The sequence below is a fragment of the Balaenoptera physalus genome (genome assembly GCF_965194825.1).
Source record: "Balaenoptera physalus genome assembly, chromosome: 13".
Taxonomy (NCBI): Eukaryota; Metazoa; Chordata; class Mammalia; order Artiodactyla; family Balaenopteridae; genus Balaenoptera; species Balaenoptera physalus.
This window is the reverse complement of record NC_138892.1, coordinates 16,235,583-16,263,052: the sequence shown is the minus strand read 5'-3', so window position 1 is coordinate 16,263,052 and position 27,470 is coordinate 16,235,583. Positions and strand designations below refer to the sequence as shown.

The following is a 27,470-nucleotide window of genomic DNA, read 5'->3' as shown; positions in this document are numbered from 1 at the left end:
GTCCTGTATGCTCAGATCCCTTCCAGGATGGGGTTAGCATGACCCTCCTGACCTGCTCCTCACCTACCTCCCAAAGAAATTGCCTGTTACTCCTCCCTCCCGTTCTATGTGCAGCCACGCCAGGCTCCAGACCCCAAACGTACCACAGAGGCTCCTATGTCTACAACACCCCTCCACACCCCTGCCTGCTGAATCCAGTTCCTGGCTTAGTCATCACTTCCTGGAGGAGGCCTGCCTTGACACCAGCCTCTTGGGCTCAGCTTCACATCCCCGCCCTTGGTTCCCACAGTACTCACACTTTCTCCACACCCCCACCCCCGCCGTGTATTTGTTTTGGAGGATAGGAGCTGGGTCACTCATTGTTGTGTCCACAGTGCCTGTGAAGTGCAAGAGTGCTACACTGCACCGCAGTCGTCCTCCTCTCTAAAAGCGGGGACAACAGTAATACACGTTAGCTGTATTGTGAGGATCAAAGGAGATAATGCGTGGAAAACACCTGTCACAGTCAATACATAAAGAGTAAATGGTAGCTATTATTACTATATGATGTTGTTCGTACTGAATCTAAACAAACATTTTATTGAAGTTTGAAATACATTCAGGAAAATACATAAAATCATAAGCATACAGAGCTCAGTGAATTTTCACAAATGAATGCACCCTTGTCACTGGCCCCCAGATAGCGCTATTTTATTTTATTTTATTTTTCTTTATTGAAGTATAGTTGATTTACAATGCTGTGTTAGTTTCAGGTGTACAGCAAAGTGATTCAATTTATATATATATACATATTCTTTTTCAGATTCTTTTCCATTATATGTTATTACAAAATATTATAGTTCCCTGTGCTATACAGTAGGTCCTTGTTGTTTATCTACTTTATATATAGTAGTGTGTATCTGTTAATCCCAAACTCCTAACTTATCCCTCCCCCCCTTTGCCCTTTGGTAACCATAAGTCTGTTTTCTATGTCTGTGAGTCTGTTTCTGTTTTTGATTGGCAAGTAAGTTCATTTGTATCATTTTTTTAGATTCCACATATAAGTGATATCATATGATATTTGTCTGACTTTATTTAGTGTGATAATCTCTAGGTCCATCCATGTTGCTGCAAATGGTATTATTTCATGCTTTTTTGTGGCTGGGTGATATTCCACTGTATATATGTACCACATTTTCTTTATTCATTCACCAGTCGATGGACATTTAGGTTGCTTCCATGTCTTGGCAATTGTAAATAGTGCTGCTCTAAACATTGGGATGCATGTATCTTTTCGAATTAGAGTTTTCGTCTTTTCTGGATATATGCCTAGGAGTGGGATTGCTGGATCATATGGTAACTCTATTTTTAGTTTTCTAAGGCACCTCCGTACTGTTCTCCATAGTGGCTGCACCAATTTACATTCCCACCAACAGCAGATAGCACTATTTTAAAGCTCAAATGTTACCTTCTCAGAGAGGCCCTCCTTTATGTCCCACCCCATACACAGCACTCATCATCAGACATCCTAAATAACCTAATTATATATTTTGTATATTATCAATCTCACCTCACTCCAACATAAACTACAGGAGAGCATGAATTTTCTTTTTAGTCTATTTTGTTCACTGCTGTATCCTCAGCTCCTAGAATAGTGCTAGGCACATAGTAGGTATGCAACAAAAATTTATACTAAAGAATGAATGAATAAGTGCTTATATTCATTTCTTTAAGCTCCTGGGTGCTGCAGCACTGTCATGTCTGAGAAACAGTGCCCTCCCAGGTTAGACAGCGCAGGGCAGGGACCCAGCCCAGCCTGCGTCCTGAACTGTGCACGGCACGCATCTGCGCGGCCCACCTATGAGTTCTTTCTCCTCACTCCTCCCTGGCGAGTCTGGCCCATCCCGCCCCAATTTTGCGTGCATAATGATTAAAATAATAATAGCAACAGCCATAATAATAGTCTCGTCCGCCCTCTGGAGACAACCCGGCCCCTGGCATCCCTCAAGGATTTTCCCAGGGCCTGAAGCACGGGCTTCCCCGCAACCACCGGAAGGCACCTGGTCAAGCTCCCCGCCAAATCTTCTACCTCCCAATGGGCCCCTGTAGCTGGCTGGTGGAGGTTTTTATCATTCGCCCCATTTCGTCCAGGGAAAAACTGAGGCTGAGAAAGGAGAACCCGGCCTCTCTGATCTTCTGACTTGGAATCCCGCGGTCTTTGCCACCACGCACACCACGACCACGTGCGGTGATCACCACCGTCGCCTTTGGTTGGTTTCATACCCCCCTTCCCTTCACCAACCATCGCGGCCGGAAAGAATGTGCCTGGCGCTGCTCTGGGCTCTGAGCAAACGGCTGTGCACGGTGTTCCTGCAGAAACAAACGGGTAATGAACCAGGCACCGGCCGGAGCAAGAGGGGCGCCTCACACAGAGTGGTCAGGCGCACTCCGAGGAGGCGACGCTAGCTGAGATCAGGGTGGTGGGAAAGAGCCGGTCACGCGGGGACGTGTTGGGAGGAGGTAGATGGTAAGGAGAGTTCCAAGTAGAGAGAACAGCGAATACTCAGCCCCTTTTACATCCACTACCTCGTTTAATCTTACCCCACACTTTGAGAGGGGACATCTTTGCCCCATTTTACAGACGAGGAAACTGAGGCCCATAAAGAGTAAAGCATTTATCGAATGGGATTCGAACCCAGCTCTCTGAAATACGCTAAGCCCGTACTCTCCAGCCCGCGTTCCGCGCCGCCTCCTTTCTTCCGCACCGTGACCTTAACTTGGCACGTGCTGGCCCCTCGCCCCCCATCCCAACATTGTCCCACTTAGGAGGGCAGACGGGGGGGGGCTTTCGGAGGGACCGCGGAAGCCGCGCCCTGCTTGGGGTCCCGGGTTAGAGACTCCCTCGCCCTGAGTTAGGGACCCCTCCCGCGCGCCCCGCCCCTTCCGCGGCCGGGCCGGCGCTGCCTCTGTCCATGGTCAAAGCACCCGGGTAATCCGCCTTTCTCTTCCGCCCGCCGAGCCCCATTCATATTCTAATCACAGCGCGGCCGGCCCGCGAACAGCCACTTTATCGGGGCCCGCGGAGACGCAGCCGGCCCCCCCACTTCCACTTCCAGCCCCCCAGCTCCTCGCCCCCCTCTTTCTGCACTCTACACTCAGCCGAGGAGGGGGTCCCTGGGAAAACCGCGTCCCCACTCGCAGGCCCGGGCTTCTCGCAAACTTCGTGTCTGGCTGGGGGCGGGCGCGGGAGGAGGGAGGAAGGGACCGAGACACAGACAGACTGACAGACAGAGTTACGGGAAGAGGCGGGGGCTGCGGGGAGTGTCAGAGAGGCCAAGGGGGATAGAGACAGAGAGGGGCAGAGTCCTAGGGAGAGACAAAGAGGTGAGGGGGCAGGGGCTGGACCGAAACGCACGCAGCCCAAACCGGAGACATAGAGGGACACAGAGGACGAGGGAAGGACAGAGGGAGACAGAGACAGGGAGGCAGGCGGAGAGAGAGAGGCAGATACACCCAGAAGATAGAGAAAGTTCTGGAGATGAGTCAGCGCCTCACACCCTCCCTGCCAAGCGGCCTTCTCGCCGCCCGGGGTGGGGGTGGGGTCTTAGGGCTGCAGTTCCCCTTCCCCTCCCCCTTTCAGCGCTCTCCACTCCCCCACGCGTGTCCGCGGATCCGCGTGGAAGGGAGTCAAGGCTTACCTCATCCCCAGGGCTCCCACTCAAAATCTAACCCGGGACCAAACTTGGGGGGCCCAAGAGAAGAGGGAAAGGAGTGGGGCCCACTCGTGGCCGCGTAGGCGACTCCCCAGGCTCCTCGGAGTCCCCTGCCCACCCCCCAAGCCTGCGCCGCGCCTGGCCGGATCGGGGGAGGGGGGCAGGGGGGAGGGGGCCACATCTAAGCCAATTTTGATTTCGCCTATAATGAGTGCCGGGCGAAGGCTGGAGAAGGCCTCTGGAACTTTAAATAAGAAAAACGTTGCTAATGCTATAATAGAAGGGGGAAGTCGGAGGGCTGGGATTGCGTCGCTCTGAGCCCCCCTTTTCGGAGGAGGCTTTTCTTATTCAAAACAGGCCCACAATGGGCTTCACAGTGCGCCTCGCCACGGCCCCATCTGACGAGCGGCCATTCATCAGGCCGGCTGGCCTATCAATGACATTGCTCCCATCGGGGCTCCTATAAAATGATGCTTTTTCCCATGAAACATCCGCAAACATTTTGACGGGTTTGGCTTTGCCCGGCTGGATTACTGAGTGTCCCCTTGCTCGCTCGCTCTTTCTCTCTCCCCCTTCTCCGAGCTCTCTCCCTTCTCTCTCTCTCTCCTCTTTTCTTCTTTCTCTGTTCTCCTTTCTCTTTCTGCCTTTTCCTTTTCTTCTTTATCCTTCCGTCCTTGCACTCTGCGTCTCTTTCTCCTTCTCCCCTCCTTCCTCCCTTCCTCCCTGGGCAGCTCTAGCACAGGGGACCCCCAAACATCAGGACTTTTGGGGGGCGCCTGTGCTGTCCATGGGAAGAGCATGCATTGTGGGTTACTGGAGGAACCCGACATGGATTCCACAGGTTAGTCCTGGTGGGGGTTGGGGGGAGACATTGGGAGGGAAAGAAGAGGTAGAAGGGGAACTTCAGCAAGAGTCGCAAAAAGTTCAGAAGGGTCAACTTGACAGCGGAACCCCAGGAAATAACGGAGCCTGCAGAAGTTTTCAATCCCATGCGATGTGCGATGTCTGTAAGCGGATGCGTGGAAGTGTGCGCGTGTGTAAGCGTGTGACTGTGTGTGTAAATGTGTGTGTGCGCGCGCGCGCGCTGAGGAGCGCGCTTTTGCTAGCCCCGGACACAAAGTTATGTAAAGATTCGCTGGCTCGCGGCGAGCTCGAGGTGCCACTTGCAGAAACTTTGCGAGCCGACCGCCCCCTCCCGGGCCCGGCTCCTCCCCCGGTTTGGGGGCCCCGGAATAGCGGTGCGCTCTGGAGCTGGTGGCTAGGGCCAGGAAGCCGAGCGGAACGCCCCAGAGGCGGGGGAGGGCGACGGCTCCGCACAGCGCCTGGGAGGTGGGGACAGAGGCTCCGACTGGTGGAGATGCGCAGCTGGAGAGAGTGGCGGCGGCGAACCCGGTGGTCCTGGGGAATCGGCGCCTGGTCTGGAGGAGGGAGCCCCGGGCCGCCCGAGGCGGGGTGTAGCCTCCTTGCCCGGAAGGGGCACCCGACGATGCGCTCTGCTTGGGGATCGTAATTCTGCTGAAGGGAGGACAAGACGCCGAGCGGCTGGCGAGAGGCCTGGCGTCTGGGTCTGCAAACTGCTCGGCACTTTGGGGTCTGTTGGCTGTGGGCATCAGGTTTTGGGGTTGCGGCCGTCCGTAACAACAGAGAAAGCAAGCCAAGGAATCTCTTACAACGAAAAAGCCCAGCGTCTCGGTTCTTTCTCCAGTAGAGTCTTCGCCACCTCCCAGTTCTAGCGCCTTTGAAGAGCCGCCAAACTTCTAGATCAGAGTTATGCTCCCTATGCCCCTTCCAGGTGAAAGAAATTCTCTGGAAGTTCACCTCCTCCCCCAGCCGCAGTCTTCCAACCAGTGCAGTCCTATCCCGGCTTGGTTGCAGCCTTGGCGTTTCTTGGGGAGAGGCAGAAACAGGGCAGTGAGAGCAGCCTGGGCCGAGGCAGCAGCTTGACGCGATGCTGGAGGGGCTACCTAGGAGCATCCGCTGCTGGACTTTGCAGCGCGGAGCAACAAGTGCCTTCCAGCCTCTGCCATCCCCTAACACACGCGCGACTCCTCCCTGAGCAAATAAACACCACACGATTGTTTCCCCATCTCCACTCCGAAGCAGGCTGGAAATGGATGTGGGGTGGGAGTAGGGGTCATCCGGGCATTGCCCCAGATGGTCTTTCTTCCGTCCTTGCAGAAAGATTTCCAGCCTCTCATGGCTTCTGCTGGGGCCCTGGTGGACAAGACGCCCACCCCCTCTGACCAGGGGTATCTTTGATTTTCCAGGGTAATTGTCTGTCTCTGATCTCAAGAGCTAAGTCCCTCTCCATTGCGCTCTCCCGAGTGGGTGTGGGTCCCCTGGGAGTGGGGAAAGGCTGAGCCCCGCGGAACTCCTTACTATGTGCAATGACAAACGAAGGTAAGGAGAGGCATCGCCTGCCGCCCGGCCGGCTGCGAGCGCGCGGCCAGCCCTGCTGGATCCTCTCCACTAGCGGTGAAGAGGGCGCCCAGAGAGGGAAAAGAGACCCTCCCTGCATACTGCTATGCCAAGTGTTAGTGTCACTACGCAACTCCTGAGCACCCCAACTTTAGAGGTTAATATCCTTGAGCAAAATTAAACCCACGTCTGCATGGTTTGCGACCAAGTATTTGCAAGGGGTCCACGTAGGGACTTGGGGTCTCCACGCCCCACACCAGCCATGGCCCAGCTGGGGGTTTTAGCCACCCCTTCCACACGACTGGAGCTTCTCGGTGCGTTCTGGGGAGAGCTGCGGGGTTGTGGAAACGTTCTGTTTTCTGTCCTCTAGCTAGTGGTCGTGGAGACACCTGGTCATTACTTACAGCAGACACCCCCAACGGGTTCTGAAATCTTTTCTCCCATCCACTCCCCTCCCCTTTTCGAAAATCTGAGACATCCCTAGATCACCATCCTGAACTCAAAAAGTTCTGGGAAACGGCAGCGTGAAGAAATGACACGAGGCGCACCAGGTGACATTTTCACTCGGGCTTGCAAAACCGACGAGAAGGGAAGTGCGGCTCGGCGCGGTCCGATCCAGGACCTTCCCTCACCTCGCTTCCAGAGAACTTAATCCAATTAGCTTTTCTTTGGAGTTTCCCTTGTTATGTAAAGGTCCTTTCTCCCCGGCTTGCTGAGACCTGCGCTCCTTGGAGCAGTTCGATTCTGCTCCTTTTACGGCAGATTGCGCGCACATCTTACGGCAGAACCACGAATATTATCGTTATTATTATTTCATTCCGAAAGGGCTGGAACAGTCGATTCGCAGCAAGTGCTGGGGCGATGTCCGGAGCGTCCGGGGTCGGAGAGGCCGGCGGGCCAGGCCTCCGTCCCCTCCTCTTAAAAGGAAAATTCCCGCAACGTGCCTCAGGCCCGGGAGGACAGTTTTGCAGGGGCCGGGGCTCTAGTGGTCCGCCTGGGGGCCCCTTCAGCGTGACCTGCGGAAACGCGCCCTTTTGTTCCGCGCACCGAGGCGGTAATATATTCCTCGAGTTTTCCCAAAATACTCAACAAGTGTGAGGGCTGAGACAATGCCCCGTCGGAGGAAGCCGGGGAGCCGGCGCGCGCCTCTGGGCCCTGGGCTAGCCCGCCGCCGAGTGCCACAAAGCACAGCTCCTCTCCCAGGAGGCCCGCAGCGCGGCCGGGCTCGGGGAGGCGGCGGAGGCCGCAGGCGCACGCGTGGGGCGGTCGACGCGCCCTCCGCCCGGTGCGCGGTTTGCAGCTGCGTCGCTCCCGGCTCGCGCCTCAGCCCCGCGCCGCGCAAACTCTGCGCCGAGCCCCGTGTGGCCCGCCCTCCCCACGAGGGCCGCCGCCGGCGCCTACGTGTTCGTGGCCTGTGGCTCCAATCCCGGCTGCCCTTCCCAGACGAGCGTTGCTCAGTTACTCAAGGTACCTGGAAATTCGAGAACGAGGGGCGGGGTGGGGGGAAAGTAGGTAGAGTTTTAGGCCACGGAGAACTTGTGCAAAGTGGGCCGGGGCCAGGTTGGTCGCCTACGCAACAGAAGGGTTGTTTCTTGTTAAACGGGATGGCGCCTTACAGAGGGGCACTGACGAACCCGACCTGGAAACTTCTGCCTCTACCCGCTTTCCGCCGCGACCTCCAAAACCCAGAGCGGCCAAAGCACCCCTACAGCCGTATTTGAGCTCCCTGGGCCACAACGGCGGGAAGGCACTCTGGTGTACAGGCCCCCGGCTCAGCACAAGGCCCGACCTGGCTCCGAGGGCCCGCAGGTGGGGACATTTCAGTGGCTTTGGCGTGGGGCCGGTGGGGCAGAGAGCGCCCGGGTGGGAAGAGGCCCCGGGCCTAGGAAAGCAATCTTCTTCTCCAGCCCCGGGACCCGGACTGCGAGCTCGGGGAACAAGGGGTCGGGGCTCTGAACTTTGCCCCCGCGCCCAAATCAGACTGTCTCGCCCTTCCCGGCGTGTGTGTGTGTGTGTGTGTGTGTGTGTGTGTGGCCGGTAAAGGGGACATGCTCGCCCCACCCTCGCCACCTGCCAAGTGCCGACGTCTGGGTTTGGCATCAGGGTCAAGTAAGAGCCGCGTGGTCCCCAGGTCCCCTGTCCGGGTGGCTGCAGCACTAGCCAGCGCGGACGCGGGTGCAGGCCGGGCTCGGGGAGCCCCGCACGCGACTTGGTGCGGCGGCCCGGGACAACGCTCTTTCCCACCCGGCCTGTAGGTCCTGGAGACCCGGAAAAGTTTGCAGGGGCCGCCCGGCGGCTAGGCCCTGAGATTTCCATAGCTGCGCCCGCCCCCCTCCCCAGCGCGTCGCCATGGAGACTGCTGGAAGTTGGTGGTGGAAAACAGACCCAGCGCAAAGCAAAATATTATGAGTGCAGTCGGGGTGACTTCGGGGGGGGCAGGGGACCGGAGGGCATGAGCAGGAGCCAGAGGCAGAGGCCGACAACAAAAGGCCGAGTACGAGGAGGAGAGAGGAGTTTGCACGGGGCCTCCCCGCCGCTGTGTGAGAGCTGGACCATCCTGCTTCCCAGAGGCGCCGAGGTCTCTAATTTCTCTCCAGCAGCTACACCTTTTCTCAGCCCTCCTGCGCGCCCTCTCTCCCACCCCTCCTCCTCCGGGTTCTCGTCCAGCCTCCCTCCCCATCCCGAAGTTAGGCGCCAGCTGGGCAGTGCGCCCGCCCCCCCCAGGAGCCCCAGGCTCACCAACGTGAAAGGTTCTGGCTTTTCTTCCCCACGACCCGTGGGTCGCCCCAGATGAATTTCTCATCGCCCCCCCCCCACCCCAAACTGGATCTGAAAGGGTAAGGGGTTAGGATAAGGCGGGAAAGAGAAGAGAAGGAGGTGCTTTCTCCTTTGGAGGGGTGGGGAGGGTACTGAAGAGAAGATCCTCCGGATTTTTTCCTCCTTTGTACAGTGAGGAAAGCTCTGGGTTATCATTCTGACTCAGCCACTTGTAATGATACTTAAGGTAAATCTTCTAGCCTTTACAAGATTAATTTTAATTGCCTGTAAAATGAAGGGTAAGACAGCTCACAGACTGGGATTCTCTGACAAGTTAGACGTATCCCTCTTTGTTATAGAACCCAGGTTACCACTATCTGAACTATGATCCACTGCACAGTTAGTGACTCTCTCCCCAAACTAATAATATACTAAAATATTTTTACAAGTCATTTAGGATTTTAAGAGTCAAGAACCTTGAATAACCCCCTTTTAAGGACCTGCAATTGCCTTTCTCAGTTACACCTGAGGTGCGTCCCTTAAGGCGTTAGATTTTATGGGGCTGTACCCGGCGTCAACACTGAAATGCCTCTGGGTGATGAAGCCAGCATCACAGACCCCCACAGATGCTGGATAAGAAGCCACACTGGCCCATGTGGTGAGATGTTGCTATCAAGAGTACACCAGACTTCACCCTCCGTTGCTCAAGCTTTTAGGAAGAGGTGAGGCTCTTCTCACACCTGGCCACCCCTCCTGGTGATATGTTCAGCAGAGGAGTCCTTCCATTCTCCCCAGACTCTGTCGCCTCATCTGTAAATGAACGGATTGGATGTAAAGATTGCCACGGTCTGTCTGAAAGTTTATGACTAATTTACATGCCCGTGTCTGTGATATCTGCCTGGTACTAGGTTTATAAAGTAGTTCATCACACATTGATCCTCACAAGCGCTCCACGAGAGAGGTATTGTTGTGACCTGCATCAGGCACAGGGTTTCTCTTCTATTTCCAACACTGCAAAATCGTGATTCTAAGTCAAGTTGATGTGTGTGTTTGCCTTGGTGTCTGTGCAAAAAAAAAAAAAAAAAAAAAAAAGGCTGAAAAGGTATGGAATGGTGACATCACAAGTTGGACGCCAGACAGTCAGGTCTCCACTTGCATAGGCCCCTGAGAGCCTGCCCTGCCTGCTGTACAGGTTACTAGGGACACTCTTCAGCTGCCCCTCCAGGAATGCACGGCCCTGCAGGATGGAAAAGGCGGTGGTGGGGGAGAATCTCTGACGTTGCTTCTCCCCACACCCCGCTCTATTTGCGATGTCTTTGCAATGTTATCAAGGTTAGGGGAGAGAATAACTCAAAGACAGATAATTTGGAGGTGTCAGGTAACAGTTAAAAAAATTACTTTGGGTGAATTTATCGGAGGTTTTATTCAGTCTCGCTCACTGAGCACCTGTTGGGTGGCAGAGCCTGGGGATGAATAAGGCCACAGTCCCTACTGTCAAGGACTTTAAAACGTTTTGACGAGGGAAGGCATGGACATACTGAGAGTGGTGAGCGCTACAAGGGACAGAAAAAGAGTGTCCCCTCGGGGCTTGGAGGAAAGGTTGCTCTCTGTCGTTGAGCACCCACCGTATGGCAGCCCCGTTCACAGGCACTTTTCCACACATTAGCCATTTAAGCCTGACAGCAGTTCTGCGTTGTCCTTTTTAGGATGAAAGAGGGTCTGGAACTTGCACAGGGTCACAACTTGTACGTGGCAGAGCTAGATCGGAGGCCAGCCTGGGAGAGCCCGTTCCCTCGCCCCACCCTGCCTGCTTCAGCCGGACACTGGTAGAGCGCTAGCCTGGCAGGGCTTGGTGATGACACTGGCCGCCAGGTGGATTTGAGTCCCACTTGGTGAGAAGGGAAATGCATGGATGAGAGTGGAGGAGCAAGGAATGTTGTGTCTTTGAGCTCCAGAGAAAACGTCTCTGAAGTTGTCATATGATTCTGGATTTGAAGAGGATTTTAAATGATGGCAGTGGTAGGAGGCAGTGCATCATAAGGGTTGAGTAGAGTTATAGACTTTGGGCAAATTTTAGCTTGTTTCATCTATCCATTCATTCAAGAATTCTATGTGTCTTCTACATGCCCTGCATTCTGCTGAATGCTGAGCTTTAAAATGCCATCTCTGCTCCTCTGGAGCATAAATTCTAGACAGACAAACAGATAAACACAAAAATAGATAATCTCAGCTAGTGATACGTACTATGAAGAGAAAACACTATCTAGATTAATGAAGATAGAGTGTGGTGATGGGGAGGTTGCTACCTTTCACAGGGTGCCTTTCTGCCACATGAAGCTGTGTGTCTTTGGTCTGGAAGCTAGATATTGCTGAGCTTCAATTTTCTTACAGAATTGAGAGAACTGTCTGATAGGGCTGTTGTGAGTCTGCAATGCGAAAGTGATAATAAATAACATATTCAATACTTACTATATGTTTTCACTTTGCTAAGCATTTTAATTTAAATGCATTATCTAGGTAATGCTCACAACAACGCTACGAAGAAGGAACTGTTATCATTTGCAGTTTAAAGGAGGAAACCAACAGGCTCAAAACTGAAAAGTTTCTGAGCTCTAGAAGTTGGGCTGTGAGACATACCTTGACTGCATGGGAAGCAAGATCGATCTTAATTGCGTGTGTGCCAAACTTTCCTGAGACAGAATGCAAGTAATAAACCTAGGTTTTTGTTTTCATTTTTAAAGCTAATGTTTGTCAAGTGCCTTTCACATGCCGGGCATGTACTAAGCACTTTAAATTCATTATTAGTTGTATTTTAAAATATATGTTAGGAGTACTATTATTATCCATTCCATTCTATGCAATGGGAAATGGAGGCAGATAAAGGATATCCTTGAAGGGGGTAAGTACCCTAACCTGCAGTGATCCACACTCTTAGTCACAAGGCTATACTGTCTTTCTCTTCTTTTTTGTTTTAGCGAGGGAGAGGGTTGTGTTGGAAAGGATGTCCAATGAAAGCGTATATTATTTTAGCAAAAGCATGCTATTTTCTTCCTGTTAGAAAGTGTTAGGATAGTCTTTTATACTGTGAAGACAAAATTGTAAATTATCGTTGGCAAAAATAGGGACATAAAGGGACACATCTTTATTACAGATATGAAATGCACTGTAGTCTTCTTGGGGATTCATTTGAAATTTAGTTACCATTCGCTTTGTGTCTGTGAATGTCTAGGCTTCATTCATGCTCACATACAGACATACCTCAGCCAGAATAAACTAATGAGGCAGAAGCCATTAAGTACTGTGATTATATATGCAGCCTTTTGGTGGTAATTTAACAAACCATATATTAGAGCTAGAAGTCATTCACAGATACGTGTTCCCCTGTGACTTCAGGTAGATGTGGGTGTGCTTTAATGAAAAGAACATGGGCTTTGCTATCAGATAGACCAAGATTTAAATCCCTGCTTGGTCACTTGCTAGCTGTGTGACCCGGGGCAAATGACCTAAGTTCTCAAGCCTCAACTTCCTTCTTTGTGAAAAAATCCACTCTTTACCTTCTAGGGTTCTTAAGAGGATATACTGGGGAGGGGGAGGTTGTTGGGTGAAATAAGTGAAGGGGATTAAGAAGTACAAGCTCCGGTTATAAAACAAATAAGTCACAGGGATGTACTGTAACAGCATAAGGAATATAGTCAATAATGCTGTAATAATTTTGTGTGGTGACAGATGGTTACTGGACTTGTCGTGGTGATTGTGTGGTAATGTATTTGTCGGATCACTATGTTGTACACTTGAAACTAACATAATATTGTATGTCGACTATACTTCAATAAGAACAAAAAGAGGATATAATGAGATTGTGCACTTTAAGTTAAGCCTGGCTCCTAGAAATTGCTCAGTAAATGGCAGACCTTACTATGATTGAAAATAACTATCTGGCCTTCCTGTGCCAAATCCTAGGTGTCTAGTTGGGAAAAGGGGATAAGAATGCTGAAAATAAGATTGTTTCAGCATATCTAGATGTTTTCTGTACCACGTAGACATAGTCTCAATTCTCACGTCAAGATAAATCATTCTCTTCTAAAAGGTTTTAGGCTGAGGGATTCATGTCATTTTCATTTCTCTACCTTTCCCATGAACAAGGCATTTTATGTGCTTCTGTTTGCCATGGTTTCACCCTTGCATTTTCCAGTTTGTTAAAGGAAGTGGAAAATGTGTCTTTGTAGAGGCAACACCTGTTGACTGGGATTTGAATCCTGCAAGAGAGTTCCATGGAGCTCTCAGAGGAGACGTATGGTGCACACCTCTGATGAAGGCCCCTGCACAACCCCTGACGCCCTCCCAGTTAGAACGTGATGGCCCACGTTCTTCATCCACTGCCCTCCCCCCGCTGCCCAATACTTGTAGGCATCACTGTTTTATTAAAGACTGAACCATTTTACACTTGACTTTCAAGAAGGGGAAACCAGTTTCAAGGGAGTCTTTCTCTGAAACTCGCCTTAGCAGGAAACTCGTTTAGTTCTTTGGCCTTTCTTGCATATTTTTCTAACGTGAGGAGAAAATGTCCATTTGTTCAGTTTCTGTCTTTATAACTTGATTTTATCTACATTGTGGTTTTTGGGCTTTTGAAATATTAACAGCTTTCTTTAAGAGAGAGAGAAAGATCATAAAAAGCAGAAAAGAAAGAATGAAATTCAGCCCTTCTGTTTTCAGTTGAATACGATCTGAATTTAGGCAACCAGGGCTGGATTACCTGTGCCAGTAGATTACGTTGTTTCTGTGGTCAGATCTGATCCTCAGAGCAGAATTTCTTTAAAATAGGTATATAGTTTCCACTCTTGTGGTTGGTTAATCCTCAATAAAATGTAAAAGCATAATCTGCCTCTGAGCAATCAATAATTATTAGTAGACAGGTGAACCTGGACATGTTGGGTTTATATTGTTGTGATTGTTTTGCTTTAATTCAAGGGGATAATAAAGCCTTTGAAAAGGCTTCAACCCAGTGAAGGTTAGTTAGGGCTTAGTGCCCTGCGTGTTTTCTGACTACCCAATTGTGCTAAAGGTCAGCATTGTTTAGACTCAGCCTAAGTGAGATTGATGAATATAGCAGATTTTTATTTAATTGGAAGGGAGAATTACTACTTCATAAGCATTGATCTCCTGAATCCATCATGTTGGAGAAAATGCAGTATCAGTGAACACGAGTGAACTACTCCTGGACTAGATTTTGAACTGTCATTTGAATAATCTAAAGAGTGATTAGTGATTGCTAATTATACCGCCAGCAACCAATTTTTGAGGCACGAACGCATTTCGTGGAGAAGCTTATGTTAACACGTTTGTCTTGAATCTTGTGACGGCTCTGAAGTCGTTTCAAGCTAATATTAGACTTCTGAAGAAGGAGGCATTTCTTTGAATGTTACAATTACAGAATTTATAATTTTTTTAAAAAGCAGGGGTGATATTTGAGTTCCACATCATCTTTTTCTGAATGATGAGTCTAAATTTGGGGGTGTTGATACATGTGATGTATTTATAGTTTGTGAACTGGTTCTCAGAGCTCATGGGTAGGTGAAATTCTTATTGAAGTTGTTGGGGTTTTGTAAAGTTCCGGAATTGGGCCCCTGGCGTAAATGCAGATCTGTTTATGGTGGAATTGATTGATCACCTTAAATATTTCGCCGTGTTTTCTTTCTGGTGTTCAGTTCCACTGCTGATAACAAATGCAGAGTGGGGGCAGGGGGAGAATTTGGCCGCCTCTATAAGTTCTTTGTTCTACCAAAAAGAAAATGAAGTAATTTTGTATCATTCTTACACGACTACAAAAAAAGCTAAAATTTCTGTTTCTAGGATTTTTTTTTTCTTTTACTTGATGGCTCCTTTTACAAAAACAAAATAGTTTCTCCACAAAGCATTATTAGACATCATAAAAAAATACATAACTTTGGCTGAGAAAGCCCTGGGAGTTTACAAGGAAGGAAGATCCCAGAGGGCTTCAGGCCCTCAGTTAAAATGTGAAAACTTTTAAGCATTGGAAAGAAGATTTCTAAAGCGTTGAGCTGTTGTTGTGAGAGGGCCTTTGGTCTCCATGAACTTTTATTTTCAACTCAGTGGGCAGAGTTTTTGAGGTTGCTGTGGTTTGGGTAGGGGACCTTTTCAGAAATGCCAGGCTTTTAGAAAAAAAAACACAGCTTTTCTTCTAATCAAGGCTCCGTTTTAAAGTTTGAAAACTTTGCTGTGATTAGAAGAATGAATTGTTTGTCTGCTTCGTTGGGGTTTTCTCTGGGTGCCCAGGCTGCAGGGCATTCTCCGCCTGAGCTACCTTGCAGGGCACTGCTGAGGAGGCACTGGGAGCGGGGAGAGCTGCCTGCCTGGACCTGGTCTCACCCGCAACAGGCGTGAGCCTCACTCAGGCTGGTTGAGCCCCGAGCATAGCAGGGAAAGCGTGCAGGGCAGAGAGGTCCAGAGGGGTCCAGAGAGATCCAAGAGACGAGGAACCTAAAAAAAGGATTCCCTGTGGGTCTGTGTTCTGTTCAGAGTTTTTTTTTAGTATTGAGACATACGTAAAAAAGAAGAAGAAAGGAAAAAAACACCAAAGCCGTATGATTGTACATAGTACCTGGAGACTACATATTGATACATAGATTGTTTTTCAGAAGGGAAGAATGAAGGAAAAGGGAATGAAGAGAGAAAGAAAGGAAAGAAGGAAGGAAGGAGACAAGGGAGGAAGGAAGGGACAGAGGGAGGATGGGAGAGAAGGAGGGAACTACACAAATTATTTTGGTAATTGACGGCAGGCTGCCTTAATGAATTATTTTCAAAATTATTAGTTGCTTTTTTTTAATCAAGTGGCTGCCTTTTGGAAATCGGGTAGCAGATTAATAACATTTATAATCTTTTCCAGTCACTGTGCTAAATGCTTATGCATGTTAACTCATTTAATTTTCATACCCAACCGATGGCATTATTTTCCCCATCTTACAGAAGAGGAAACCGAGGTGCAGAGAGCCTAGGTAACATGTCCAGGCCAAATGGCTAGTGTCAAACGAGGATTTGAGCACAGATTATTCTGATTTCAAAGCCAGGCTGCCTCCTTCCTCCTAAGACCTGGAGTTAGAAGGAGGACCTCGGAGATGTCCATCCTAGCTCACCTGCTCTACTGTATAACGAAGTTCAGGAGGTCAGGTCACCCCTAATCCTGGGGGAGATGGCTGCTCATGCTGCAGTTCTCTGGAGCACACTGTCACGGGTGTCAGTGGGCTTCTGGCTGACATGGGCACCTGGATGTGACTTTGGCAGCAGACTGCTGACTGAGGACACCCACGGGGGCTCCTTCCTGCGGGGGCACCTTCATGTCAGGTGTTCCTTTCATCTCTAAGTGTTCTCAGAGCTTCTGAGTTCAACCTGGCACCACCACTGGGGAGGTATCCCCCGCCTGCCAGTTACTCTGGCAAATTTGACATCTTATATCATCAAAGGCTTCCTACCTATTTACTTACAGACATGATTTTCCTTACAATAGGTTAAGCATAAAAACCTTGGGTGTTAAAATAACAGCCCCTTCCATTGCGTAGCATGTCACAGTTTGCAATCACTGTTACAATCATATTTCAAAATATTTATTTATTCATTTTTTCATTTATTTATTTATTTATTTATTTTTGGCTGCGTTGGGTCTTCATTGCTGTGCACGGGCTTTCTCTAGTTGCAGCGTGCAGGGGCTACTCTTTGTTGCGGTGCGCAGGCTTCTCATTGTGGTGGCTTCTCTTGTTACGGAGCACGGGCTCTAGGTGCACGGGCTTCAGTAGTTGTGGCATGTGGACTCAGTATTTGTGGCATACGGGCTTAGTTGCTCCACGGCATGTGGGATCTTCCCAGACCAGGGCTCGAACCCGTGTCCCCTGCATTGGCAGGTGGATTCTTAACCACTGCACCACCAGGGAAGTCCACTGATACAATCATTAATAGCAGGGAGTTTGCAATCACTGATACAATCATTTAACTGCTCTGGCTTTAGAATCCCATAGACTTAGTGAGAATCGGCTTTGCCGTGGGCTAGATGTATGAATTCAGCAAGTCATGTGACTTCTCTGAGCCTCAGTTTGCTTGTTAGTAAAGTGGGATCATGCAGAGTACCTACCTTAGAGGGTATTGTGAGGATTAAATGAACTAATGCATATAAAGGGGTCCACACAGGGCCTTGGCATGTTGTAAAAGCTCAATAAACAGAAGGTGCTTCGAGCACTTGCTTCTCCTTGTGTCCCCCTAGTAGCTTCCAAGACCTGCCTTCTCCCCATTCCCCTTTCTGCCCCTTCCCCCAGGACTGCATAGGAGAAGAAAACATTTTACACAACACTTCCACTGTATTCAGTCTTTTCAGTACATAACCTCATAAACCTGTGATCTGGGCAGGATCATTCCCATCTTATACTTAGTGAAACTACCACTCTGTGGGATTCAGTCACTGTACGTGCATTGGTTCGTACAGCGAGAGTATCCGAACTGAGGTTGTTATGGCACCAAAGCTGGTCCCGCTTTCTTAAACCAGGCCATCGCCATACCAATTAAAAACATGCAGTTGTAATGAAGGTGCTGGTGGTTTCCCTTCCACATAGAGCTCTGACTGTCTTGACTTTGCCTCGCGGTGCTCTTATCCACGTGAGCCTAAAGTGCACATACTTCCAATCCTTGTTTTCAGTGTTTACTTGATGCTTCTTCCTTTGTTTCTCAAGATTTCCACCTGTGTCATTATTCTCTGTGCTTAGCACAGAGTGTCTCGCACAAGTCAGTGCTTGATGAGTATTTACTTAAGATATAAATCAATTCCTCCTTCATATTCTGAGGAATGCTGCATCTCTTTGCCTGCTTTCTAGGAAGCCTGGCTCAAGGCTCCATGCAAGCAAGTACTTGATAGATTAACTGCAGATGAACTGACACTCTTGAGCCCCTGTGAGCCAGGCATGGTGCTGGTGCTTCATTCATTTCTTTCTTTCCCTGCCTCCTCTCAGCCCTTCCTCTTCTCCCCTCATTGATCTGCTCTTCTGTGCCGAGCACCGTCCTAAGTGTGGGGAATAAGGTACAGTCAGCTCTTAAGGAGCTTATATTATTTCTCCTAATCCTCATAATAACCTCATGGGGTAAGTATCTTTAATATAGGAAGAAAATTGAGGTCCATGAGGTTAAGTAATTTGCCCAGGGTTGCAGAATTTACTTGGTCCCTTGTAAGGGGAGGATTAGAATTAGTGTCCTGCCGGCTCCCAAGGCCATGCACCAAGAGATCCAAGAATCAAACGGAAAGAATGATAACAGGAAGGAACTAAAGAGTAATTCCTGGGAGGTGGGCATGATATAAAAATTATAATAGCTAAGACTTATATAGTGCTTACCATGTAAACATTCTCTGTGCCTTATTCACTTAATTGTCATACAAACCCCATGAGGTGCTATTATTACCACTCCCATTTTGCAGATTAAAAAAATTGAGGCTCAAGGAGGTCGAGTTGCTCACCCAAGGTCATACTTCAAGGAAGTCAGACTTGAACCTGGCAGTTGAGCTCCACGGTCTGTGTCCTTAACTACTACATTGTTATTCAAGCAAACCAGAAAAGTGCCTTAGTCATAAACAGGTGCCTGGGACTCACAGCGGTTCCATATATTTAGAACGTGCTCTGTGCCAGGCACTGTGCTCTAAGTGCTTTCCATGCATTTGTTCACTGCAATCTCACACCACTAAGATGAGGTAGGCACATTATTATTACTCACATTTTAAACAAGGGGACACTGAGGTTTAGGGAATTTGCCTAAAGTCATTTCACTAGTAAGTACTAAGGCTGTAATTCAGACCATTCGTCTGTAGCTAGTTACGAAGCCCACATGCTTACTTTTCCTTCTCCTAGGTGATTCTCAGGAAATGATCCAAATGAAAGAAAACATTACCTGCACCATGTTGTCCATTAAAACATTGTAAAAAATAGGAACATTAGCTCAGGGGAACACTGGGCATGTATTAAACAATGACGAACGTAGCAGCAGAGGGGAAATCTGCATGATAGCATGTTGAGAGGAAAAGGAATAGAAATTGTACATTCCCTGAGATTACAGTTCACATGTGCACAGGTGCACACGAGGCTGGGGAGCAATGCAGAAAGAGGACAAGTAGTTCACACGTTAGAGGGGTGGGACTGTGGGTCAATATGTTTCTCTTTTCAACATTAAAAAATATAGGGCTTCCCTGGTGGCACAGCGGTTGAGAATCTGCCTGCCAATGCAGGGGACACGGGTTCGAGCCCTGGTCTGGGAAGATCCCACATGCCGCGGAGCAACCAGGCCCGTGACCCACAACTACCGAGCCTGCGCATCTGGAGCCTGTGCTCCGCAACAAGAGAGGCCGCGATAGTGAGAGGCCCACGCACCGCGATGAAGAGGGGCCCCCGCTTGCTGCAACTAGAGAAAGCCCTCGCACAGAAACAAAGACCCAACACAGCCAAAAATAAATAAATAAATAAATTTTTAAAAAAAAGTATAATTTCTTCGATAGATTAACACAGGAAAGAAAAAAGCGCTTTGCTTAAGAGAAGGATATTTTGTTGATTTATCTCAAAAGTTCAGGCTAGTTTGAAGTTTCTTTGGGTCCGGCAGCCAGGAGTGCCTGACTCCTGAGTTTTCGGAGGGGGAATCCACATCCTCTAATACAGGCGGTGAGAAGAAATGCAGGAGAGGTAAACAAACAAACAAAAACCTAGGAAAGGCAGTGATGTCAAGAATCAATACCAGATGATGTGCACAGCGAGTAGCCGTGGCTCCAGTAATCTTCTTCAGATTTTCTGTTTTAATAATATTGTAATAATAGCAATAGAAACAAAGAAGTCTGCCAACATTGGGTTAGGGTAGGTATGCCCCCCCCGAGAAGTGGAGGGGAAATGAAATTTTTACAACCTGGTTATGCAATTATGTACATTAACTCTGATGTTCCCAGAGATATTTTCAGAGCAGAGATCTGCTTTTACATTGAGTTTATCTTCGACAGGAGATGGCACTGAACACCTTAGCTTTAATTTTCTCTAGTCTCTGGAGACTGTTGGTGAGTTCATGATCTGTGAAATATCAGCATTGGTGTACCTTCAGGGTTCCCTCCCTAATTCTTGTATATTGCAAACAATGACATCTTAATTAATCTCTTTGCCCACTTTAGAGTTTTCTGTATTGAGTTTTCCTGAAGTAAGAAGGAGCAGTAACATTACTGAGCACATATTGTGTGTTTGGTATTATTTTAGACACAGCTTAGTGCTCACGAGACTTTAAGGCAGGTGTAATTATGCGTATTACAGTATAAGTTAATGGTTAGGTTAGAGTCAGATTCAAACCCTGGCTCAGCTGCTTACTGGCTGTGTGATCTTGGGCAAGTCATTGCTCTGATGATGATGTTGACGAGGATGATGGTACTTCATTGAGAGGCCACGTTCCAGGATGTGTCATTAGTGGACGCACTTGCGTCATGCAGTGATTGAGACCCCAGCTGATGAAGAAGAGACATGGGGACACTGGTCACGTGGATCGGCCAGAGGAGTGGATACAGTTAGCTAGAAGGAGGGCAGAGTTCTTTTCTTTTCTCATCTCACTCATCTGTTCTGGTTCAAGCATCGAAGACTTAGACTCTTGCAGTGGCCTCCTACTAGGGGGACATTAAGTCCCAGTTTGCCTGGGACAATCCTGGTTTACACATATGGTCCTGGCAAAATTATTACTAACACTGCTTTTCAGTCTCAGAAATGTCCAGGTTTAGATGATAAATGATATGGTCTCCTGCTTCCCTTTCCCTCCCCACTAAAATTGTGTTTAGCAGCCCCCGATGGAGCTGCCCACAGAACTGATTTGTTTATGCCACACTCTACTCAAAAACTTTTAGAGGTTCTCAACCATCTACTGAATAGAATCCAGACTCCTTAACCCAGCCCTGAGTACAGAGGCAGGGCTTTTATGTGCACATGCCCCTTAGCATGTTACAGAGTGCTAGTTATACAGGATAGTCTCAGTAAACACATGTTGAATTAACACCTGAATGAATGTGTCCATTCACGCTCAGGCTGCTTGTCAATTTCTTGAGCGTGTCATTCTTCTGCCAGCTTCAGGGACTTTGCATATGCCGTTCCTTCTGCCAGGAACACTCCTCCCTCTTTTCCCTGGGGTAGTAACACATGTCTTCTTACTCTTTAGCTGTCAGTTTAATGCTGCCTCCTCTGAGAAGCTTCCTTGACTCTCACAGATTAGGTCAGACCTTTCTTTTTTTCTCTACCCTGGCTTTCTTGGTAATCATGTCTCTATTTGTGTGATTATTGAATAGCTGACTTCTGCACTAAACTCTGACCTTCCATGAAGCCATAAACTGTCTTGTTCCCTGCTATGTCCCTGCTGTATAGCTCAGTGCCTGCAACATGCTAGCGCATAAATAGTTGATAAACGGACAGTGGGATGAATGAATGTAAGTCCCCTCACAGCCTGCCCTTTCTGAGCCAGTGCAGTTCATGTCACCTGGTTAAAGCCTTCCAATAGCGTCTTGGCACACTTGGAATAGATGTGAAGTTCTTACTCTGGCCAGCAAACTTCGGGCCCTTCCTAACTTTCTGACCTCAGTTCGCACTGCCCTCCCCCTTCTTTCCTCTCCTCCACCATACTGGTTTCCTGGCTCTTCCTCACACCCTCCAAGCCCACTCCCACCTTGGGCCTTTGCAGTTGCCTCAACATCACCTCCTCCGAGAGGCCCTCAGCGTCCCTGCCACCTAAAACAGCACCCCCATCTCTCTCTATCCCATTCCAGAGCTTCGTTTCTTCAGAACACTCATCATGCTCTAAGTCATCTTGCTTATTTGTTTTGTCTGTCTCCACAACAGAATATAAGCTCCCTGAGAGCAGGGACCTTGCCTGCCATGCTCATCACTAGATCCTCAGAGCCTGGCAAACAGTCAGCACTAAATCACTGTTTGGTGGGCGAGGGAAGGAATAAAAGCAGCGGCAGCGTGGGGCTGCCCCTTGGAGGCAGGGCAGGGACCCCTTCCTGGAACCCAGCAGCCCCTGGGGCGGGGCCTGTGGTGTCGCCATGGCAACCCACTGACCTGAGGTACCTCCTGGAGAGGCCACAGCTGCCCGCCTCCTGGGCCCACTTTCCACAGCATCCTGTGTGTCACCACCATGGGGAGTCCCGGGGAGAGAGGAAAAGCAGCATCCTGGTGCATGGGGGGACGGGAGCAGGCCCCGGTGGCATGGTTCTCCTGATAACGACCAGGCCCTGGGGGAGGGGACACTGGGGTGTGCTCTGGCACCTCCAGAGGGATCTGGGGCCCTGTCCTCCCTTGGTAGCTGTGAGTGTGGCATGTCAGCTCTTTCATGTAGCATTTCTAAAGCTGCAGGTTCCTAAAATAGGCCTCAGCACAGCACCCCAAAAGACTGTTGATATAAAGAGAATGAATAACGCCTTCTATTAAAACCCAGTGACACTTTATAAGTCAGGCGGTGTTTTCTTCAGGTATTGCATAAGTCAAAACTCCCTGTTCTCATCCAGTTCCTCAGAAACAAAGCTCATCGTGTTACTCCCCCACTGCTTAAAAATCATGGCTGGCTCCCAGCTGCCTGCAGGCTTCTTGGCCTGGTGGGTGAGGCCTTTGCAATCTGCTCCTAATGGAATCTCCCACTTGTCTCCCACCACTCTTTGGGTCACGGGTCAGTGGGCTCTTCACCTTTCTCAGAACCCATTTTGTGCCTTTGTCTGTGACGGTGGCCCTCTTCCCCGGAATGCCCTCCTTTCCTCCTTGGTCTGGCCGATGCCGACTCCTTTAAGGGCCAGCTGAAATGCCTTCCCCCCACCCTCTGTGAAGCAGCCAGGCCGAGCTGGAAGCACCTTATTGTAATCTAGACGTACTCCTGGTTACCTGCTGGCTTAGCAAGGCAGGGTGCCGTGGTGACAGCCAACAGCTTTGGGGTCAGACAGACCTGTGGTGGTGACATCACCTAGCTTCTCCGAGACTTTCCTCTTCACAGATCGGAGTTGTTCAGGTCTCTGTTTCAGAGCTGCTGGAGGTGAGCAGAGGTGAAGCAGAGTGACCGGCATGGAGAGGACGCTCAATAAATGCTAAATGTCACCATTGCCGTCTGTCCCCATCATGGCTGTGAGCACCTGCTGGATAGAGACCAGGCTTTCCTCATCTTCCCACAAAGCCAAGCATGCTCAGTGCCTCACCCGTATCATTTCAGTTAATCTTTGGAGAAACCTGGGAGACAGGGCTTTAGGAAGGTTCCAGAACCATGTCAGTGTCTCATAGCTAGTGAGTAGCAGGACTGCGATTTGAAATCCAGTTGTTCTGACCCCAGGCCCCACATTCTTCCTGGCCTGCCTCTGTCTTCTCTTTCATCTTGTACTGTCTCCCCCATGGCCACTCCACATCAGCCCCCGGGCCTTCTTCCAGTTCCTTAAATAGGTCACACGTGACCCCACCTCAGAGCCTTTGCCTCTGTGGTCCCCGCTGTCAGGACTTTCGAAGGCCCTTTTTGCTCCCTCACCGCACTCGGTCCCTGCTCAAATGCTGTTTCTTCCCAGAGGCCTTCCTGGGGAGGACCCCCCGTCCAGCATTCCCTGTTCCTTCATTCTGCTTCGCTTCATCACGGCCATCACCACCAGCTCTGTGCCCGACACCACTCCAGGCTCTTGGGAACTAAGTGCTGAACAAGATCCTCAAGGTTGTTAGAACTTACAGTTTTAAGAGTGGGGGACATCAATAATAAAAAAAGAATACATAAGCAACCAAGATACTTTCAGGTCCTGAGACCCTGGTCCATCAGAGATATCCTGCTGTACTATATTGGCTTCCTGTTAAATAGCTTTTGTCCATCTCTTCTGTTAGAACTTTACACTGAAGACACTTGATAACTATATATTTGCAAAATGAATGGATAGATGGATGAGAGAACAACTAGCCTGTGCCCAGTAGGATGCAGCGGGAAGAGTAAGCATAGGCTTTGGAGACTGAAGATCTGGGTTTGAATTCTGACTTTAACACCTTTGAACTGTGTGACCTTGGCCACACCACTGCCAACGAGCCACTGCCATGTTCAGTTTCCTTATCTGTAAAGTGGTGTAAATTTCTGTCTCATGAGGTAGACTGTCAAGCTCAGATCAGGTTCTCCATGTCAGTGTGCTCTGTAAACTTCAAGGATTACCTACCTGCCTTTTGACAGCTAACTCAGTTGGCTCCTCCTGCCAGGCCAATATATGTTCATGAAGCACTGCTCTGAGTCTTGGACTGCCTTGGACGTGCCATGCCTCCGATACAGCTACTTCCTGGTTGTTTTTGCTGCTGGAAAGGGAACCAAATCTCCTAGGAAACCCAACAACCATTTATGGCTCATTCTGTGAACTTGAGAAAGTCACTTCAAATTGGGGTTTCCAAATCTCTGATATGAAGTGGGGAGGAGTGAAGATTTGCCTCTAAGGAATGTGGGTTAAACTCCTTATCAGATGAAAATCTATAAGGCATTATCTGCATCCTCCTTCCTGCCCATGATCCCAGATGAGTCAGGTGAGGGATGCCTCGCAGCCCAGGAGCCTATGCTCACAGCCGTCAATAAATCCTGTTGGGCACTTAGAGCAAGCTTGGTCCTTACTAAAAGGTCACATGGTTTTTATTATTATTTTTTAATCAGTCATCAATTTTATACACATCAGTGTATACATGTCAATCCCAATCGCCCAATTCAGCACACCACCATCCCCACCCCACCGCGGTTTTCCCCCCTTGGTGTCCATACATTTGTTCTCTACATCTGTGTCTCAACTTCTGCCCTGCAAACCGGTTCATCTGTACCATTTTTCTAGGTTCCACATACATGCGTTAATATACGATATTTGTTTTTCTCTTTCTGACTTACTTCACTCCGTATGACAGTCTCTAGATCCATCCACGTCTCAACAAGTGACTCAATTTCGTTCCTTTTTATGGCTGAGTAATATTCCATTGTATATATGTACCACATCTTCTTTATCCATTCGTCTGTCGATGGGCATTTAGGTTGCTTCCATGACCTGGCTATTGTAAATAGTGCTGCAATGAACATTGGGGTGCATGTGTCTTTTTGAATTATGGTTTTCTCTGGGTATATGCCCAGTAGTGGGATTGCTGGATCATATGGTAATTCTATTTTTAGTTTTTTAAGGAACCTCCGTACTGTTCTCCATAGTGGCTCTATCAATTTACATTCCCACCAACAGTGCAAGAGGGTTCCCTTTCCTCCACACCCTCTCCAGCATTTGTTGTTTGTAGATTTTCTGATGATGCCCATTCTAAGTGGTGTGAGGTGATACCTCATTGTAGTTTTGATTTGCATTTCTCTAATAGTTAGTGATGTTGAGCATCTTTTCATGTGCTTCTTGGCCATCGGTCAGATGGTTTTTATGGATCAAGAATGAGGCAGTTGGGAGCAGGAAGTTATCCAAGTGTGAACTGAGCTCTCCTTCTCCCATGTCCCAGAGCACAGCGCCAATACTGCCACACTGATCACAGTATTAGAACTTTTGCTTCAAGCCTCAGTCTTCATATGAGTAAATAGAGATATTAAGACATACCACATCACATTGTTCTGAGGTTTAATTCAGACCGCATGTGTGAAAACTTGCGTAGTACCTGGCACACAGTAGGAACTTACTGTTGTTTTCTGAAGAAAGTAATACATTCAACAGCATGTATTTACTGCACAGTATCTGTGGGGCCAGGCACAGTGCCAGCCACTGGGGACAGGTGACTAAAGATGACAGGGTGGCTGCACTCATGAGCTGGCGGAGTAGCACCTTCCTTGCTTTCTTGATGGCAACTAGAGGGCAGAAACCAGTCTTACTCATGTTTGTATCAGACTCACTCTACTACAGCTTCTTGTATCTAGACAGTATAAAATAAATTTTTGTTGAATTTTCCTTTCTTTATTTGGAAAATTGCCTTTGATGTGTTGTCCTTTTTCATGCCTTATGTGGTAAAAAAGAAAATGATTAGGAAATTCTGTAGATATGTGGGTGTACCTCCTTACATGCTGTGCATTCTTTGATATCATGTGTGTCAATAAAGTAACGTCCATTGAGGCCAGACTATAGGAGAAACTTCATACCAGGCACTATTGGAGAGTCAAAAGAAATAGAATAAAATGGACAGCATTCTTAAGATGTTTATGTTTTGAACTGAAGAGCCTGTTATGTATAACAAAGGCTTGCAAAGAAATATGTAAGTGAATTTAGCAAAAATTGTAATATGTAAATTGAGTTTTAGCAAAAGTTGTAATGCAAGGCAGACTGTGATCAGTGCTGCAATATTGGCACCGTGTTTTGGAAACCATATGGGACACAGGATAAGGAGAACTCAGGGTACACTTGGAGAGAGCGTTGTGGTTATGACCTGAGATTGAATGCTTGTCCTAACCCTACCTCTTACTAGCTGGGTGACTTTGGACAAGTCATCTAATCTTTCTGAGCCTTAGTTTTCTCATCTCTAAAATGTGCATATTAATAGAACCTACCTTATAGAGCTGTTATGAGGATTAAGTATGATGGTGTATGGAATGCATTTGCATAATGCTTATAAGGGCTCAGTATATGGTGGCCTTTATTAAGTCACTTAATGTACAAATGAGTAAGATAGATGAACACAGTGCTTTATTAAAAATTCAATATACCTGTCATTCTGGTTGAGTAATTCTTGATCTTTGCAAGACAAAAATCCATTATTAGCAGTTTTAAAGTACATAAAGGTTACTTCAGGTGACCTAAATAGAGGCCTTCCAGTCCTGTGGAGCAACCTAACTTATGGGACACGAGTTTCAGATGCCACTGTTGAGGGTCCCCCTAGGGAAGAAGACAAACGTCAAAGGGCTCCAAGGCCCATGGCCTGTATAGATATTTCAGAGTGTTGCATCCATGCAGTCTGGAATGCAAGCCCTTTGAATGCACTGGAAACCCCCATGTCCAGAGCAACACATGTGATGGTTCTGCTGTATTTGGCACTGCTCAGACCCCATCTGAACTCTCAGAGCTCATCCTGAGTGCGACATGTTCAAACAGACATAGAAGACAGCCAGAAATAGATGAACAGGATGGCAAAGAAGTGGGAACAATTTCTCCCAAGAAAGAGCTGAAACAAGTGGAGTACTTTGACTAGAAAAATGGAGACAGGGACTTCCTGGCAGTCCAGTGGTTGGGACTTCGCCTTCCGATGCAGGGGGTGTGGGTTCGATCCCTGGTCGGGGAGCTAGGATCCCACATGCCTCGGGGCCAAGGGACCAAAACATAAAGCAGGAACAGTGTTGTGACAAATTCAGTAAAGACTTTAAAAATGGTCCACATCAAGGGCTTCCCTGGTGGCTCAGTGGTTAAGAATCCGCCTGCCAATGCAGGGGACACGGGTTCGAGCCCTAGTCCGGGAAGATCTCACATGCCGCAGAGCAGCTAAGCCCGTGCGCCACAACTACTGAGCCTGAGCTCTAGAACCTGTGAGCCACACCTACTGAGCCCTTGTGCCACAACTACTGAAGCCTGCGTACCTAGAGCCCGTGCTCCGCCACAAGAGAAGCCACCGC

At 48.6% G+C, this 27,470-nt stretch overlaps 1 protein-coding gene across 3 annotated transcripts in view; it reads left to right on the top strand.

The window, feature by feature from the left end:
* Nucleotides 1-3,876: 3,876 nt before the first annotated feature.
* RFX4 (regulatory factor X4) overlaps nt 3,877-27,470 on the top strand; it is a 166,001-nt gene continuing 142,407 nt past the window's right edge. For 2 of the 3 annotated variants that reach the window (XM_082419390.1, XM_082419389.1), the window contains exon 1: nt 7,212-7,577. In XM_082419390.1, the coding sequence (XP_082275516.1) occupies nt 7,220-7,577 (358 nt within the window). In that variant the 5' untranslated portion in view covers nt 7,212-7,219. Of the gene's footprint in view, nt 4,534-7,211; nt 7,578-27,470 lie in introns of those variants that run through there. The other variant, XM_082419391.1, reaches the window with a different exon arrangement.